Raw genomic sequence first — 20,684 nt, 5'->3', positions numbered from 1 at the left:
TTGTTCTTTTAGTATTGAGTAGGACAAACAAATATACAATTAAAAACATGGCAGTGAAACTGCTCATGCCTGTAATCCCACCACTTTGACAGGAGGAGCAGGAGGATTGCTTGAGGTCAGCATTTTGAGACCAGCTTGGGCAACATAGCAAGACCCCATCTCTACAAAACATAACACAATTAGCCGGGTGTGGTGGTGTACACTTGTAGTCCCAGCTACTCAGGACGCTGAAGTGGAAGGATCACTTGAGCTAAGGCGTTCAAGGCTCTCCAGGCTAGGCTATAGAGCAAGGCCCTGTCTCTTAAAAGATAAAACAAAAACAACAACAACAACAAAAACCCTGAAGAACATTGAGGACAAAGGGAAAATCTTGAAATAGACTAGGGGACTCCGAGGAGCCATGTCTACCATATGGATCTTAGTCAAGACTCCAGGACTAGGAGCCTAAGGCTAAGGGGACTAGAGATAGTTCCTTCACTGCCATAAGCTGTTTTTCTTACCATCCCTGGCATTGTCAAAGACCAGTGCACTACACAATTTTAAGAAAAGCCTCTCTTCAAAATGCACTTGTAAATTTACCTGCAAACAACTGGAGTATAAACTGTGTTAAAACCCAGTGGGTAGAAGGCAGAGTAGAATCCTGGCCTTGGTTATGGTATTCACAACCTGTGTGACTTTAGACAAGTCACTTAATTAATCTGTAAATGAGGATATCAGTCCCTCCTTTATCTACTCTCACATGTTTGTTGCAAGGGATTTTTTTACACACAGGTTCTTTATAAGATGATACAGTTTAAGAAATTATTACTTTATTATATAAATGAATGTGAGCTATGGTTCCTGTCTTCTTAGGGTTTATTCATTAGATTTGTGTTAACAAAATTCACAAAAAATACCAAAAATATTTTCAAAGCTACTTATAACGATTAAGCATAAACTATTTTTGGTGCGTAGCAAGTGGGGGAGTATACAACGAACAGTGGAGGTGGAGTTAATCAGGTTAGGTTTAGCATTTAAAAAATATGTATTATAAATTATCCTATTCATTGATTTCCACTTTTTATTATGAAAATGTTCACACATGCACCTAGATTTAATAATTATTGACATGTAGCTATTTATGGATCACTATATATGCATTTTTTTCTGGGTGTTTTGAAAATAAATTCAAACATCATGCCCTTTCATTCCTAAATATTCAGTTATGTATCTCTGACCAAAAAGGACATTTACTTGCATAACCACAATACCATTATCACTCCTAAGAAAGTTAAAAGTAATTCCCCAATAACATCTAATAACCGGCTCATGTTCAGATTTCCTCAGTTGTTTCAAAAACCTTTTTATACCTGTTTTATCACCAAATCAGAACCCACATGTTTCATTTAGTAGTTGTCCTTTTTAGTCTCTTTCATCTGAGAAAAATCTCTTCACTTTTTTTTTTCCTGGGACATTAACTTACTGAAAATAGCAGGCCATTTCTCTTGAAGAATATTCTGGATTTGCATTTCTTTTCTCATAGTAGTATTTGTATCTCTATCCCTGTATTTACTGACAACTGGATTGTTAGATCCAAAGGCTTACGTAGATTCAGGTATACATTTTAGATAAGGTACTATATTGGTGATATATGCTTCATGGTGCATCACACGGAGAGGCACGTATGTCTGGTTTTTCCATTATTAGTAATATTAAGCTAAATAGTCTGGTTAGAGTGATTACTACCAGCTAAATTCACTGTAAAGATATATCTTTCTCTTTGCAGTGATCAAAGGATGAAATTTGAGTATCTTAGAATAACCTTTTTTCTAATAGTTTCAGCATCCATTAATGATTATCCTGAACCATTTTATTTGGCATTGCAAAATGGTGAATTTCTAATTTTATCACCCCTTCCACTGTCATTCTTCAATAAAGAAGAACTTTCCCTCATTAAATAGGTATGAACTCCACTTCCACCTAAAAAAGCAAGGTGCTTCTGACCCTTTAATTACCAATTTTCAGAAAAAGGAATTTATGTAATAGTTGGTAGCCTGATTTTTTTCATGCATCTGTTTTTTTGTTAAAAGAAATCAAAGCAATTTACATTTAAAAAATATAATTTTTAAAAATTATTATTTTAATTTTTTTTTAATTTGGTGAGACTAAATGTGAAGCCTAATGGGATATAGATCGAATGGAGGGAAATAAGGTTAATCGGAATAATTTTCTAAACCTATACATTATTAAGCATCCTTAATCATTTTTTCTAATTTATGAGATGTTCTTTTCTGAAAGTCTCTGAGTAACTTAACCAGAGTGTAACTGAAAACAAGAATGTCAAAAAGGCACATTTAAATTGTTCTCAAAATCAATCAAAAATAATGAGGTACTGGGAAAAAGTTGTATCCTTGATAATTACATCTATCAGTATCAGAAAACAAAAGAGAACAATCAGGAAATGACAATCCACTCCCAAGTAGCACATTTAAAAAGGCTAATGAAAAAAAAAGTCTCTTTTAAAAATGTACTAAATTAGCATTTCAAGTAAATTGACAACTTAAGCGTTGATAAAGGCCAATCTGGGGCCCAAACAATGGAAGTTCTGTTTCTACTTTTATCTGCTTTTAACAGAAATTATCTCACTTGACTTTTTTTGTTGTCTTCTCTATAAATGCAAGTAATTGTCCTAAAGCAGGTGACAGTCCTGTATTCTGCAAGGGTCAGGTCACACCTGGAGTAATGGAGCTTCATCTGGGGTTCTTTTTCCAAAACATTGACCTGGAGGAAGGTAACCAGGATGGGAGGTGGTTCCAAGTATTTTTTACACTGTGCCCCTATTTTCAGTCTGAAAAGGAGCTAATGTAATTGTCATGTTAGGCAAGGGATTCAACCTGCTCTTTATACATTAGTGCTTAGAGTTAGGGCCCGTGGGTGAAAGAAGCAGAAGAGAAGATTTAGGCCTCGAATTAGGAAGAATTCCCTCATAATCTCAGCTGCACAGAGCTGGCGTGAATTTACCTCCAAGGGAATGAGTTCCCCAAGGCTGACACTGTTCAGAGGTTACAATCCCTTTATTTAAAGATGGTGTACAGGTGTGCAGGGGTCTCTCAAATATTTTGCTAAGAATCTATAATTATAATGAGGGATGCTTTAAAGGTCATTTAAAATTACCTTTTTAAAAATTGAGGGTAAAAATGAATTTTACATCATGGCTTTAAAAAGAAAACCCTTTAACATGTCCCAATTTGCATATCATTGCTTTGTGTTTGGAAAATGTGAGAAGTGTGGTGAAGTAGAGTTCAAGCTGCAGTATTTTAAAATCATGGTTCATTGTTTTTTTGTCACATTAAATTCTGATTTCACCTAGCTGTAAATTTAGGAGCTTATAGATGAGACGATGGCTTTGTTAATATAAACAGAATGCAGCATTCTAGACACTGTTTTAAGAGTAGGGAGAATTAATATTTGAATTATCAGACGTGACAAAAGCATTTTTTCCCCAATGATAAAAGAAAACTTAAATACATAGATCTTCAAATGTGACAATTCGTTTTGAAGATAGTAGTAAATGCTGGTATTTTTTTTATTTTGGCTTTTCAAGTGATTTCATTCTTTATTATTAGACCAGGGGAAAAAAAAAGAGCCCTAGTATATTCCACCAACATATTCGTCAGTCATCATTTTTGGAGACAGTTTTCGACATATTGTATGTTTTACTGTGCTAACAAGAGAAAAGACTAGCCATTAAGTTTATGTTTCTTTGTTTTTCAGCAAGGTCACATATCAGGAATAATGCTAGAAGTATGCTAATAAACAATATATAACGTAGGTCATCGGGGAGTAAGAAATATTTTCTAACTAGTTCTAAAGGGAAATATTGTTAAGAAAGGGATAGATGTTATTTACGCAACACATGTTGCTCTATATGTCACCATCAAAAGCATCTTATAAACAGCTCAGTGTAGTAAATCTTCCTCCATGATTGTCAGAGTGTTTGAAGTCCGTGTTAGATTTAGATTCAGCACACTGAATTCACAATATGCCTAATGTATTATACAAAGACCGTCAGATTATTTAGACAGCTTCCATTGGAAATATGCCTGTACGTCAGTGGTTTGCAAGGAATATTGTCCGTTGTTGCAGGAGAAGATACTATGTTAAATTACAATACTTACGAACGTTTTACATTAATGACATTTCTAATTTTAAATCTTAAGTGACATGATACTCAAGTTTTGTTCTTAACTTTGATTTTGTTAAGTTCTACAGGACTTGAGTTCTTTCAAATTCATTGTAATTTACAGGCTGGTATTTCCTATTATGACTATTAGTAAAATAATCTTATATGACTGCAGATGAAATAATTCTGTAACAAGACTTACAGCAAAGTGTCATTTGTGCGATTTTACAAATGTAATTTTCTCATGTTTGGGAGATTTTCAGAACAGATTATTTTTATAATGGTTTATTTGGTTTTCCAAGATGGCTTTGAATTGTAAATATCATGCTTCATCATAAAAGAATTTATGTAAGTATGTTCTGGAAAACACATCCATTACTTTATTGATTGAGTTCATCTACTATGTGCTGGGACTCGGTAAGAAGTATGTGAAATCACAAAGGCTGTTTTTATCAGAGAGCCTAACATTTAGAACCTTTTCTCTTCCCAGCTGTATGGCACTATGACATCAGGCAAATCTTTCTCCTTTTCTGGTCTCAGTTTGTTCATTTATGCTATAAGAATTATAGTAAAATTCCTGTTCTATCTACTTCACAGGAACTGTGTACCATTATAAAATAATGTTAAAATATTTATCGTGATCTGATTTGTTTATAGGAAAAAGTATATATTTAAATGCTAGTACTTATCAACTTCTAAAACATCTTCTAAATTTCAGACTTCAGCTAAAAATTATAATCTCTAAATCTTTTACCTAGGTTCTGTGGATCTTAACGTATTGGTGGTTTTACTTATGCGTATCTAGAAGCGATGTCACAGTTATTTTGGTCAGAATGAAATTGTACCTGAGCTTCAGAGGCATTGGTTTCTGAAACTCAGCCATGTGTTGTCATTTTTTTGAATGCTAACTTTTGTTTTTGTGTTTAGGAACCTTTAAAATTATATTATGCCATAATTACGTGCCTCTGTTCCTTCTAAATGTTTGCAACTGGAAGTATAGTGTTGGCATCAAGTCACAAGGCCTTAGTAAGGAAATCATGGAACTGTTCAGTAGCCCAAAAGTAGGTTAATTAGCAATGTATGTAAGACCAGCGTGTCAGAATAATGCTATGTGGTTGGTTGTTTTTAACAAAGAAACAATAAAAAGTACACGTGTCTAAGTAATTCTGTTTATGCTTATTTTCTCAGAAGAAGACCTATCAGTGCATCAAGTGTCAGATGGTTTTCTACAATGAATGGGATATTCAGGTTCATGTTGCAAATCACATGATTGGTGAGTGATACTCTAAACCTTATTACAGATGAATTTTTCTTGTACTTGTGTACATCAGTGCCTATATAATTAAACAGAGTTAAAGATGAATTAATTGTTCAACCATCAATGATTTACCTAGGCATGATTGATTTTTTTTTAATTTCTATTATTAGCCCTGATAAGGCATTAGCACATTTTATTTTCTGCAAGGGCTAGTTTAGACTTCTGCAGAGGATTATATATCTACTGCCAGTCAAAACACAGGTGATTAACAAATTAAACTTCTCATCATTTTTGCATTATTGAAAACTAACAGGAATGGTTAATGAACTGGATGTTAGCTTTCCATAGAGTTTTAGACAGGTTTTAATTTCAGAAGTTATTATGGTAATGGCACTACTGTGTGTTGCTTGAGCATCTTTGTATCAAAATCTAAAGTGGTGAATTTTTGTGATAGGGAAACATAAATAATTTAAATTGCCATAAAATAGTTTTATATGTATAGTTTCAACAGCCTGGAAATAATTAAGATCATAAAGATCATGTAAAGAATTCAGTCATCATTTTCTATTTCCCACCAAATTTTCCACAGATTTTTATAAAAGTGGTATGAAGATGCTCTCTGAAGTCACTCCAGGCCAGTGTTCTCAGGATTTTGCATTTAATCATGTGGGCTAAAACTAAAAGGATAATTTTTTCACTTATTCATATTGTCCTATTATCCCTTAATTCCTCAGGGGTTACTGCCTATGTTTTTTAATTTGATAAGCACTTAGTAATAACACTAAGAGTTTTACCAGCCAATTAAACTTTATCAAGCAGATCATTTTTCTACTAGTAAAATGACAATTGCTATTACTTTGTACTATTTTTGTTACTCATTTATGTTATTATACTATGAGTTTTTTATTTCATACTCACTTCCTGGTATTTTATAATACCATAAATAATTATGATATAATATTTAAAAAGTTCAATTAACCTCATGCTCTTCTATTATGAAACTCTGTAAGATAGGAAATAAAATTCAGTATTTTACATGCTGAACTTGTTTTCAGGTGAAACAAGTATATAATTACGTGCTAATCAGAAGTGTTTAGTGGAAGGGTTTGCTCCAACTGCCATTACTGATCATTAAAACTAACTATAACAAAACTTTCAAGGTTCTATATAAATTAATAAAGATAGACTCAAAAACATGTAGGAAAATTGGTTAATAGTTTTTCAATAGGCTTTGCTTTATGGTTTTCAAATGCTGGATCTTTAGGAGGAATATTACTTGTAATTGTGTAAAATGGAACATATATGTAACAGCTAGAACATTGATCACTTTATATTTTCCAGATTTAAGTACTAATAATATTAGTGATTTTCCTAGACATTAAATAGCATATTCTTCAACGTGACAATAACATTAACAATTTTTCTGAATGTTCAGAAGATAATGGCAAAGTGTAAGAGAGATTGAAATAATGTGTTTCCTTATAATTCCCTTCTGTTTGGGGTTCCGAAAAATACCGTGTAAACTTTCAAAATTACTTTTGGTGGGGGAGGAGCAGATGTTAGAAAAAATGAATTTTTCTTGTCAAATGATAAATGTTAATATTTTCCATCTCTTTAGTTTTTGAGTAGAGTTTGTTGGTGGCAGTTGCTCATGATTCTGCCTCATGCTACAGTTTTAGATAAACTTGAGTCAAAGCAGTTCTTGCAAGTTTGCAGCTTATGGGAAATTTAGTGAAATTTTGTGGTCATGCTTCTGATTAGTTCTATTTAATATAAAGTTACTTTTGTTTCAGGATTTGTTGTTTATCCTAGTATACTCAGATGAACAAGTTGAATATGCTTTCACCGCAATGTTCTTTTGTGCATGTAGAATCTGAATTGAATGTTGAACGTAAGAGGACTTTTTGATTTTTCAATTTTAGTGTCATTTTGCCCATAGTGTTCATCAGTTTCTTCTGGCCCTTCTTTTTAAATGGCTTCACACCTTTCCAATTTGTGTTTGTCTTACTTTCCTTGCATCATTAGTGCTTTCCCAAGGCTTTCCCTCCTCTATCTTATGGAGATTACTGTACCACTCACTGCCTCTTAGGATCTGAGCATTTGACAATTTACTTTCCACCAGAGAAGCAGATTCCATTCCTTTTCACAGAGGGCCGAGTTATTTAATATTCATGCTATTTTTAATAATAAAATGTGTAATTCTCTTGTACTGGAAGCCTAAACAAATGAATAGCATCCATTTAATTGTGTTATCTGTTGACCATGCCTCCAAGTCCTCATACTCCATTCGCATTGTTAATATCTAGAGAGAGAATACAGAAAGGGAAGGAGTCACAAAAGCAAAGATTTTTTTTTTTTTAAAAAAAATTCATTTTTTTAAAATCCCAGTGTGATACTTAGTCTTTCGAATGAGACAGCAGCATTATTTTGTTGGCTAGAATACCTCCACTGAGGATGGGTACTTTTACGTTGTGTTTCTGTGCATGGGTGTTTTTTTTTGTCCCCTAATCAAAAAATAATCTCAACTAGACATTTAGCAGGGAAAGAGGGATTAAGGACTATCTGAAAAGCCTCTTACTCTCTTTTTATTAAGAGGGTATATAGTATTTTTGCAGATTTTATTTTACATTTCAATCAGTCTAGAGGAAGGATTATGTCACCTGATGGAAAACAAGATCTGCAGATGACCCCATGAGGTGTCACTCTAAATTCCTTCTTTAACCAAGTCATTTGCATTTGCTTCTATGTGGCGCATATGTTTTAATGCAATCTCAATGTCAAGCAATCTCCACGCTTCTTTCTGGATGTGCTGGTCTCAGGCTATTGGCCAGGGACGGCTGTGAAAGGAAAACCATCAATGTTTCTACCAGGTACATACCAGAGGTGCTCTTCTTAAGTGCCTTTTTGCAGCTAGGTGTGGACACATGGTCTGAGTTGCAGGAATAATTACTCGATAAAAATGCACCAGGGATTTGACTTATGTCTATTAAGGAAAAAAAGAAAACCTCACTCTCCACCACATTTTGACATAGTTTCAGTAAGAAATCAGACCAGTGACTATTCAGGGGTTTCTTTTCTTCTTTACACACACACACACAAAAAGAGCTACAAAACATTTTAACAGCTTTCCTGGGGAAAAGATTTCCTTCTTTTAACGTCTGTGCAGATGAGAAAATATTTTTTGTCTTCCTTTGTTCATTACACATAGTATACGTTGGCTTTTGACCTGAGAATACAAAAAGAAGCCATTGTGTATTAGGTCCTTTAATTTGCTATTCATCCTTCCCTTTCTATCAGCATAGTAACTATTTATTGTTATTTTCCTCTTTCAGCTTTCTGTTATTATTATTATTTGGTATGGATTAGCACAAATAGAGATGAAACCAGAGAATTTAAATGTGTTTAACCCAGAAAAGGGATTGCCTCATATAAAATTATGAGGCTCAACAGCGTAGGGTAAATTTGTAAGTGCTCTGAATAAAGGGCTGTTAGGCATGAGATAATATAAAGAGATGACATTGCCAAGAACTATTTATGAGAAGCTTAATTTTTTCACTCTGATAATTCTTGACCAATAATTACCAGCCTCTAATTATCTATTTTAGTTAGGAAGAAATTTCGATCACTATGGAGGTTGGCATTGCAACTAGCGCATAAATCCCCAAAGAGACAAATGTGTTCCAAACAGCCAGAAACAACTGTCTCATGAAACACAGTGAGCAAATTGTGAGCGGCTGGTGGTAGACAACCAGTGGTACGCTCCCCATCGAAGGCCAGTCAGCTTGACAAAGAAATGATCAAAGGGGAGAAATACCATTATCCTTGGAACTGATTACTATAGCTATGGACTTTGGAGGACAAGTAGTCAGGATACAGTTATGACTGTTTCCAGAACTCTCTTTCAAAGTTCATGGATGGAGAATATGAAAGGAATGGGTACAAATCATTTATGTAAGAATTATTTTTAAAAATCTGCTTGGAAATGGTTGCTTCATAAGTTTTATTTTTTTGTATTTTTTCATATGATTAGAAAGACCAGTGTTAGAACAGCAATATTGTGTTTAAGTGCCCCAATATTCCATTTTGTGAAAAGATAGGAAAATCCAGAAATAATCACAAAAAAAAATATGTTCTAGCCAGATCAAGGGTGATGCTAAAGCATTTTGGGAAAGGAAACATATTTATGTCTCAGAAAAGCAGAACTAGAATTTGGAATGTAAGCATGGTGAGCAAATTGCTCACTAATAAGAAAATGTCTATACAAAAACACTGACTATTTTTATTCATATCTCTGATACCCACTGCTTTGTAGATAATCACAATTTTTAAAAGACAAGAAAAGATTCAAGTCTTTGACAATGCATGTGAGAAGATGCATACCCTATGTGTTATGTTACACATGATATACATCACTGATGTCAAGACATAAAGAATGCATAAATCAACTTCCAACAGTGTGGTGAAATTTTAGTCTGTTCTTGTGGCAAGTGGCATTCATACATTCTGCAATTTGTTTGATGCCCAAGGTCACAAATGGCATTCTTTTCCTTTCATTTCTTTAGTGAATGGTGTGCTATGTGACTAATCTTCATTTCATGTTTTGTGACATTCAGTATCACCTCTGAAGCATTTCAGCTTGAGTGCTCTTGCTTTAGAATAGACTAAAACCAATATTTTGAGGTCTATAGTGGTTTTAGATTTTATGTCTTAAGGGGAAATATCCAAAGATATGGATCTCTATATAGGAACATAAAGGGCCATGTTGCCCTTTAAATTCTCTGCTTTCATTGGCTGTTTTCAAAAGAATGAATAGAAATGAATCTATGATAATGTCTGTATGTGTGGGTGTATATATATATGTGTGTGTGTGTATGTGTATAATCTCCATGTTATCCTAAGAAACCGAAACCATTGAGATTTTTGGGAGCCTTGGTTTACATTCATTCTAAATGAGATTACTGAATCTTTTTTTAAAAAGCATCTTTGTTTAATTGCTTACAAAATTCAGGGAATTAAGAAACAAGCATTTGGTGTTAAATATGATGAAATACTGGCTTATTTCATCAAGAGCTGGATTAAAAAAGATGAAATCTGGGCAGTTTAATGGTAACAGAAAGCTACCCTCATGTGGGCAATGCTGGCTTATTTGAAAAGCCCATAAAGGGTTTCTACATGGACCATACAAAAGGGATACTTTCTCTTTAATAGCCATCTGTACAGGAGAGATGAGAAGTGGGCCAGGTCATCTCTCCTCAGCTGTCATGATATTAACGTAGGTAATGGAGCAAGCTGGGCGTTCTGCTGGGTGTTGTTTTTCATAGATGTTCATCGATTTACACAGATAATTCTATTTATTTCTTAGAGTTGGTCCAAGTGAACCAGGCAGAATAACAAACACCAAAGCATTTCAAATGACTTTATCTTTGTTCATAACGTAACTTTTGTCTAAAAAATGGTGTCACACCTACTGTGCAGATGGCTGCATGATTTGTAAACCAGCCAAAACATTTAAACAAATGTGTGATCTGGGGATAGATTAAATAAAGGATAAAATGGAGTGTGGGCCACAGATTCTAATAATCAGATGATTTTAAGTTGTGTGCAGTGCGGAGCGATGGTCACAGTGATAGCAGGGAAAGCTTGCCAATGACAGCAAGGTGCCTTATAGATCTCAGGATGGCGCCTGTGGCCTGGTAGGCCTCAGTTTGAGAACCACACATTTGCTGTACAGCTGGCAGCTCTGTATGGGGACATCAGATAAAACTTATGTAAAATGAAGTGTTATTGCTTAGTATGAAATTGTTCAGAGAGGGAATTTGCAGACAGTAACTGAAAACAGAATTCATGGTACCAATGAAGCAGACTGTAAATATGAAGAGAGTTTAATTATCTGCGCAATTTAACAAAAATTCAAGATGTATTCAGAAAGGACATACACAGGCATAAATGTAACATAGCTAGAGTGCAAAGAGGGGACACTGGACTTACCAAGACTCCTCTCTGTCAGCCCTCCCCCCCCTAAAAAAAATTGAAAAGTTAAAAGAAAATTAAAGAAAAATGAGACTTTTTAGAGGAAGGTAGAGTTTTCAGGGGCTCATCTTGCTTATTTGGATTCTCATTTCTTACACAACTTTGTGTGAAAATCTTTGGATCTGTCTCCCAATTTCAGTGTTATGCTATTAAAAGACACATCAGGGTGTTTATCCTTGTTGTGTGTTTTAGCTTGCGTCTAGCAGCTTTGATTTAAAATGAGTGAAAAATACTGGCACTTAGTGCAGTTTCTAATTTACAAGCCCCAAAGAAAGCCTCTTAGACATTGCTTGTGATGTTAATTTTCTGAGAGACTGAGGATGCTGCCTGAGCCCATAGACAGATCAGATCGAAGATTCAGTTACTTTTTAGAACACGCTGCCCTTAAAGAGGCCTGAGAAGAATGTTCTCAAGTAGAATGATGGGATGCCAGCCTGTCTTCCTAGGCCCTGTGCTGAGACGCTTGGTAGGGAAGCCATGGCAGACAGACAGTGCCACGTGACCAGCGGAGGTACGATGGCGGGGCTTTCGGCTCTCATTTTGTCTTCACCTTTGACTTCCTGGAGAACATGCCACAGATGTATCCGTTTATCACTCACTGTTTGATATGTAATTATCAAACGTAGGTATCTGTTTCTGAATGAAGTTTGCAAAGCATTTCTGAATGGAGGGTACTCAAAGTCATCAGCAGTGTGTACAAAGATAGATGCCTGCACACACACACACACACACACACACACACACGGATCGTGACCTATTTCCACAGGATCAGCTCATCCACATCAAAAGAAAAGGTCTCCGCTGACCTATTTCCATAGGTTATTTCCTAGTTTCAGGGCCATTAATAGCCGTAAACAAAGGAAAGGGAGCCAATATGGAGAGTGGGTGTCGAACTTCAGCTGCTCATATTGTTGCATTTGGTGAGCTGATGGGGTTTCGTAGGTCACCTTTAGAATTATGCCTATGACAGCAGTAGCTACCTGCCAAGATTGCAAGGTATCTCACAGCTCTCAGGATGGCGCCTGTGGCCCGGTAGGCCTCAGTTGGAGGGGTACACATTTGCTGTACAGCTGGCAGCTCTGTATGGGGCGGCCGTGTGGGCTGTTAGGGAGCTGGAAAGGAGACAAGCATGAAATTTCTTCTAACCCCAACTCTGTTTTTCTGTACTGTTGGCTGCTTCTCAGTTCCTTGACAAAAAAACCAATCAGGCACCCTTTAATCCGCCTGTGATTACCACTGGTATAAAAAGAGAAGCATAATGAGGAAAAATGCCTCGTTTTGTTGCCTTCAAAAGCCAACAAATTGGAGTTAACTTGACAGGAAGTGGCTTAATAATTAGATTATTTATTTATTCCTGACACATATCCCCCTGTTACTGGTCTCAGGAGACCCTGTAGATGGTACGATTTTCAAGCTGCCATTACTTCGCTGTCTTCTGTGAACAAAGAAGCTACTGTCTATCAGTCAATTAAATGCAGTCTTTAAGCAGAGGCTGCGAAGTCCTCAATGGGGAGAGCCCTGGGACGTTGTGGCTGATAATTCCTTTCTCTGTACTGTACATCACACTCTCAACTGCAGTCCCCACAGAGACGGAATAAAGTCATGCATTAAAATATCACTTGTTGATTTGTTTGCTAATGAAGAGCCATTGAAATGTTTGTGTATTTCTATGGCAAAATTGTTGATAAAAGGGCTGGCTTGCCAGCATATTTTAAGTTCATCTGCCATGAGTGCTTATTTAAGAGTTATTAAAATTAAAGTCAACAAACAACTGTGTTAAAAAAAATCTGAGATAACAAGAGTTTTCTTACTATTTTCATCAAATGACGTGAATAAAGGCAGGAGCAGTAGAGAAATGGTGTCATTTTAAATCCTTACTTACATTGCATTCAGCCGAACACCTTGTTTTCTCTGACATAAAAATGTAAGACGTTTTCAGAGTTCTGAGGAGCTACATCTTTTAAGTACGGGAAGATATTAGAACCACTTCGTGAGAATAATGGACTTAGAAATTTTACTTTTTTTCTTTAAGATGAATGGCATTTTTATAGCAATTTCTTTAACTCCAGTGAATACTTATAAAAGTTTTTCTACAGACTACAGTGAGGCTTTTAAAACCAAACTAATAAAACATCTGTGAGACATACATATCAGACTCAATCCCACAGCCATGTAGAACATACAGAATATGACTTTCCTTCTCTATTCATTCCTCTTCTTATTTTTTCTTTTTTCCTGTTTTTTTCTTAAGCATTACTTTATTTCCATGTAAGTAAACGGTGATGACATTTCAACTAGACATGGTTTCTATCCCTTAATATGTTCATCAACTTATTCTGACTTAGTGTTTACTGTATATAAGGCATGTCTTTGCTGGAGTTCTCTGGGCTCCCATTAATTGGTTTTATATTTTAAGAGTACATCTGTTGTTGGGTTGGAAGTCTAGAGGTGGAAGACTTAGTTAATATTATGACAGCTCTCTGATGAAATATTTAGCTCTGGTTCTGCCATTTAAAAGAATAAATTTGGAATTTAAACAAAAGCCACAGAACTTTGAAAACTGTGCCCTCTTCTTTTCATCAGACTTTGTAAGGAGTCATCAAGGCTTGACATATAGTTTTCACAATTACCTGACAACAGGCTATAAAGAATTAATTCAAGCCATCATCAGATGGCTGTATTTCTTATTTCTACCCTGTTATTCCAAGTCATTTTGTTAGAAAAAGCTTAGATACTCGGAGGTGTTCTATAATAGAAAATGAATTTGAAACCCTTTCATTAATTGGTGATTAATATATTTCAGGATTAGTTTAAGCAGGGCTCTACCTCCTGCCCAGTCAAGTATGTTCTGGTTAATATCCAATTATCTGCACCTTCGTAGTTATTATGTCTTAATATTTCGGATATGATAACCAGAAACTTGAGAGCAATGCTAATGAGGAGCATAGAGCAAGAATTAACCAATGACATACTCAATGATCCTTGGTGAAGAAAGAATCCCTTTTTTCCCTCTTAACACATTGCTTCAGCATCTTCTGAGAACTAACTGAAAAGTAAGACTTTCAATTACAGCAGGCAAGAATTAGAAAATCTGTCGCTCTCTCTTTTCAGTAATATTAACCTGAATTTACAGGGTCGACATTCACTTAAAAACATTGTTTCAGTTCGTTCTGTGGAGGATAAAAATAGAAAACAGAGGGCCCGCTTATATGTTCCAAATAGGAAACATCATAGTCCTTATCTTTTCCTTCTAACAAAGCCACAAGTTGTTACATCTTCAAAGGATGTTTTAATTCAGATTAATGTGGAATCCCTTTAATATTTCACTTAGGAAACACCTTTTCCCTGCTACCATTTCTTCTCTTTCCCTCTAAATTGATCACCATTCTGCATACAGATTACACCTCTATTTAGTGTTTTTACAGGCCAATTCACTTTTGCACAGTCTGACTTAGCGCCCACCACAGTGCCTGCTAGGGTGACATGTGCTGCTTTTAACCATGTAGCTTTAAATAGTGCACTTCGTTCATCGCCCCTTTATATGCTGTATTGTAATGAAGCAACATCAGTAAATTGCAGTGAAGGGTGATTGTTGCACAGGGATGACAACTACACCTTGGGGTCCATTTGCACCAGATTATTCTTTTTATTGTTATTATTACTTCCATCTTCTTTACTCTCTTGCCGCCAAACTTGCTGTAGGCCACCAGTGCAACACAGAGGGGATCTTGAGGAACATTGCAGACATCATTTTTTTTTTTTCTCTTAGGCACATACTAATCACCATTCAATTCCAAAACCAGATACCCTGGGTGGCTTTGCAGTTCTTTATCGATGCTACTTTACTTTGTTGACTTCATTTGTAATGTCCCTCATCTTCATCTTCTTAAAAGAATAAATGTACTATACTATAAATAAAAATGACACATTTCTTTTCACACATTTTGCATAGATGTTGTAAATCTACAGTCAAGATGATCAACTATTACCCATCCTGATTTGTCCCTTTCCCCAAAGAGGTTTAATAATTTATAAAAAGGGGTCTAGATGGGATTACTGCTTAAAGAAAAGATTTGTATTTTCAATATCTTCTTAGATTTCCTGAAGACATAGATAAAGTCATTATGAATATTGTATACACTAGTAGTTTTTCTTTTTACAAAATAGCCCATTTCCTGCCCTAGTCCAACTGCTTTCACCCAATAACTAACAGCAAAATATTATGGACTGAAGTCTAAGATCCCATGCTCTTATTGAACACAATTGTGAGTAAGGTTTTAACTGAAGGATAATTATATGTGAATTTGGGGTGACTGCTAATCCCTTTGTTGTCATAATTTTAGTACCTGTGTCCATTTGTTTTTTCAAATTGTTAGTGCAGCTGTTGTTTTGTTTTTCTTTCTCTAAGGCTGGGCTACTGTGCAGCATTCAAACTAAAATCTAGAATTAGAACTGACACACCTTCAATTGAACTATCAAGTCTTTTAAAACTGCTTGGCCAGTGACGCCAGTCCCACGCTATTTGACCGCACGCACTTCTGATTGTGGGCCAAAGAGCATTGATTTTTAGCTGTCATTTCTAGCGCACATACTGTAGAATTGAAATTTAAACCTTAATCCTCCCAGTAATGCAATTAATTTTTAATGTGCAGTAATACTAATTGAAATAGCCTGAATTTAGTAAGTCACCACAAGACATTTTCAAAAGCAAGAGTCTCCACTGAGAACTGAGAGGACAGATAATCATTGTTACAATGTTTACAGAATAAATGCTCACTCTGCGGGCATCCAGTGGAAAGAGGGTTTTCTTTAAATTAGGCTATATTATATCGCTTTGAAAATAGAAATATCTTTTCCGAGAGAATTCCCATTTTCTACCCAGTGTAACAGTTTAAAATATTCTGATTAGCCTTTTTTAAAAAGGTAAAATTTTAGTTAGATAGCTTAACAAATTATATGCAAAAATAAGATTAACCCATTTTTTTTAAAAAAGGCAATTATGAGTAGTTGCAAATGAAATCACCTGCCAATAATGTCATGGTCAAAAGCAACAGTCTCAAGCGGTAATCTCATTATATGATATGTATTTGAAATATTATTGCCAGATTTTATGAATACATGTGCTTTATCAGCTGTCTATGAATCTGTTGCCTTGTTTTGGTGTATTTATATTCTAGTGAACCAAAAATTTACCATACTTTGTTACAGTTCAAAGCCATGTTTCTTTGCTTTTGCATATTATTTCAAAATGGCCTTTTAAATGTTTTGTGAGCATTTTGTTTCTTGCCATAGTAAAGCAAATTTTGCACAGTACAACCAAATAGGTTTTCAGTCATTTCTATACTGAAAAGGTTCTCTAACCGCATTTATCTCCTAGTAAATGAGGACTTTTTAAAATGCATCAGTTCTACTGATGAATGGGCTTGCGGAGTGTTCCAAACGAGCACCAGCATTAAGTTAAAAAAAAAAAAAAAGGCAAGCACTGTATATCATGCTTTCATGGCTCTCACATTATAGTATTTAATAAGCCAATAGTGCTGTTAAATATTTAGTAAAGGTTCCCTCATAACCCTACCATCTATTCAAATGGGATTTTAAGACATTTTTGCAGCACGAAAGTAAAAATGATGTTGAAGAACTTGAAGCAGTTGTAGCGTGGCATGTTTTCTAAATGAAGTGTGGGGTAATGTGGTACAAATGAGTTCAGCAGATTCACACCTACAAAATACCTCAATCAATTCACATTCTTTGGATTAAGGATGCAAACTGGCTTTCATTTTGTCATTGTTGAGTCAAAGTGCTTTGGGGATTATTTACTAACATGACATTATAGCACGTCACAAAAAATATATAAAAGAAGACCTTAACTATGATTATTCTAAGCTGTCCTAACATCACTCGAGCTTTATAATAAATGTTTTCTCTTTTTTACTGAGTAGGGGGAGGGGAAGAAAGAGAGATGAGGGAAATTCAATTTATAGCCCGTTCAGAGGATATTCTCACATCAAATTGGGGTACAGTACATTGAGTCCTTTTAGCCTCTATTTTGAGTCTGCTGTAGCAAATATCGAATATTAGATATTGTTGTACACATTGGTATGATGCATAATGGATCATCTTTATCAGTTTTTTTCTTATAGTATTTGATAGTTATCCAAATAGCGATAATTGTTCTTTTAATCAGGAATACAAATTGGTTTCTAGGAGCCTTACGCACAAATATTGCCAGTAAATACGATGCTGACTTCATTACTGTCATTATGTTGGTAGGTTTGAATTCACATTTAAACCTTTCAGTGCTTAATAGTATTATTAGTGTTGAAGGTGTAAAGATAAAGACTGGTAGTTTGTTGGGATCCATACGAAATGTGTGTTTGGTTCTTCTAGGAGCCCCTTTGCTAGACTTTAATTTTCCCCCTGTTTTATATGCAGCCAGTGACCACAGTATTCATTCAAACTGCACAGACACACATCTCATCTGTAAAACACGGCTTACTGATCGTATTTGCTATTTGTATTCTCAGAAGAAGAAACACAGGATTCATCATGATAGGGTGGAAATACATTTTGTTTTGAGATTATGTATACCACGTATGTGTTCATATCAAGAATTTCATAATAAAGAGTGGGTAAAGGAGAGAGCTTTAGGTGCCTGTGAAGCAAAGGGAGGAAAAGTAAAATGGGGTCGCATATAGGTGTGTTTAATATGCAATGCTTGATGTATGTTGACCTCAGGTTACAAGAGTAGAAAATCCCATTTTCCAGTTTGTTTCAAATGTACTAAAAATGCTGCTTCAGTTGCTTTATGCTACTCACATTGGGAAAGGTGCTTATACTGTGATAATTATCATCAAGGAATATTAATGCGTTCAGCATTTGTAACCCAAAAACTCATTATAGCTTAAGCTGTGCATCATCTGTGAAGAGAGAACTTTGCCAGAATTTGCTCTTCACAGGGGTTGCCTCCTGCTTGCTGCGGAGTGGTCAGAGTACTGCAAGAGGTCACTTAGGCTATTTTTGAAAGCTGAAGTTTTGCAATTTTTGAATCACTACCTTCTGTCTAAAGAGTTTATCATTCTTGCCTCAAAATGTCCTCCTTCTAATTGAATGCCTAGTAAAATGCAAACAATAATAATAATATTAAAGAAATAAGAGGTAGCTGTATCTCATTATGTAGCATCCAAGAAGGTCAGTGCATGCATTCCGTATCAAGATAATTGAAGTATTCGTGTCTTCTCTTCTGTCATTGAGCAAAGGGATTCATTTACACCAGTTTCCTTAATGCAGGTGCCCTTGGGTTTCAGATAGAAATGCCCCCACTGGGGCTGCACTTTACAGCCCTCTGGCTGGAAATTGTGTAAATAAGACTGCAGGGTCAGCCTTCCTTTTTCGGCAGCAGTGTCCGTAATTAGTCTGTGACAGTCTTTCCTATGAGCCTGATCTGTTCCTGGGATCATTTGTCACACATCTAAGACGTCTCTCTAATGCATAGATAGACATTTTTGTATGTTTGTTTAAAACCATTCTCTAGAGGGATATTGACATGATGGGAACTAGAATCTCCGGGTGTGTCAAGAATCCTATAACTTAATCTGATTAAAATAGCTGGTTAGGCAGCTCCCCTTATAAATTATAGGTGGTTAGTTTCCTAAGAACATTGTGCTCTCACCTGTAGTGGACAGATTGTTGAAAGGGAACTGTGTGCCTGTGATATTTTTGCGTGATTAAATCCCATTATTTTTCCCCCACTGATCCATTGCTTGTCATTTCCCATAAGTAACATTGCTCCGTGCTGCACGCTCTGGTGTGTGTAGGCCAGGCAGAGAGCACAAACACTTCGTGCTATCAGGCTGTCTGGCTTTGCAGGACTGCTGTGTTTCTGAGGTCAAATTGTGAACCTGGCCTTGCTCCTGGGAGGGCTAGAAAAATATGTTTCATAACTTCCCATAGACCTAAGCGAAGAGTAGGGAGGAAAAACATGAAGCCCATAGGCTCAGTTTAGATGAGCTGAAAGGTTGGAATTCATCAAGCAGGAGAGCTGACTGTTGTTTAGGAGCCTTCCTCACTGTGAGGGATTACAGCCGTGGGTGCAGAAACCATCCTCACCGAGGCCTTTGGGGGCTCAGGTAATCATTCAAATAGCCCGGCAGGCACAGACACACACGTTGATAATCTGGAGTAAACCTGCTGAAATAGGAATTTACTTACCTGTTAAAATCACTTACATGAAGCAATACTGATAGAATGAAGACCCTGAATTCAGTGTAGATATTGCAGACTGGTTCACTGAAAGCAATTTGTTTTGTTGTTGTTGTTGTTTGGTTTTGAATGGGACAGAACCTTTATTTTATGCGGCAGAGCATTAATGCCACAAAATGGATGAATGTCCTGAACCGGAGACAGGTTCTCAATGGTTTTGGGCTAGAATACTGACAGTGTGGCGGAGAGATACAGTGGGAGCAGATCTTCCATGAGGATGTAAACTTAATAATCTTTATGAATTTTGAGTAACTCATAACTCCACTTCCTCACCCAAAGAAGCATTGTGAAAAGATTGCTTCTAAATCCTTCAGACATTCTCTGCACTTATGATAGATGCCATCCTCTTTACCTGGAGGCGTTGGAAACGAATGTGGGTTTTTTTTTCTTTTTTGCAAGAGATAAAAATGTATACTTTAGAAGGAGCAAATTGTATTTTCATGTTTAAGTTCACTATTTGCACTTGATGTGGTGAAATCCAAATGTGAAGAATTGCTTTTGATATTATTTCTGTGTCTCCTGAATCACAGGACTGCTGCATTATCATGCTGAAGTGATACTGAAAACCTAGAAGTTGTATAACATTGCATTCTATGTCCAGGTTGTTTGGGCTAACTGTAATTTCTTTAATTATTGAAACAATTTATTTTACCCCACTAATGATACATTGATAAAATTGTGTGTACTTCTGTGTCTTTTAGGAAAAAAATTATAATCTTCCAAGTGTCATGGGTTTATTTAGGGGCAAAAAAAGAGCTTTCATTTCTAAATGAAAAGGTAGTTTTAACTTTCTCTAAAAAGTTTGTTTTACATAATCTATATTTTGAACTCACATGTTATAAAGTAAAATGTAAAGATGTACATTCAGAGATCTTAAATTGTATGACTGATTTCTGAATACTAATTCAAGTTTTCTCTTGGTAACTATGGTTTTCTATTTTTTATGGTCTTTCTCTAAAAGTAATTTTTATAGTT

The 20,684-nt window shown here is 35.6% G+C and overlaps 1 protein-coding gene across 2 annotated transcripts in view; it reads left to right on the top strand.

The window, feature by feature from the left end:
* The window catches only part of ZNF521 (zinc finger protein 521), a 270,113-nt gene that overhangs the window by 140,950 nt on the left and 108,479 nt on the right, over positions 1 to 20,684 (top strand). For both annotated transcript variants that reach the window (XM_045527501.1, XM_045527500.1), the window contains one exon: positions 5,351 to 5,435. In XM_045527501.1, the coding sequence (XP_045383457.1) occupies positions 5,351 to 5,435 (85 nt within the window). The remainder of the gene's footprint in view (positions 1 to 5,350; positions 5,436 to 20,684) is intronic.

The sequence above is a fragment of the Lemur catta genome, chromosome 16 (assembly GCF_020740605.2).
Source record: "Lemur catta isolate mLemCat1 chromosome 16, mLemCat1.pri, whole genome shotgun sequence".
Taxonomy (NCBI): domain Eukaryota; kingdom Metazoa; phylum Chordata; class Mammalia; order Primates; family Lemuridae; genus Lemur; species Lemur catta.
Note: the sequence above shows the minus strand (reverse complement) of the source record. Positions and strands in the feature narration are given on the sequence as shown.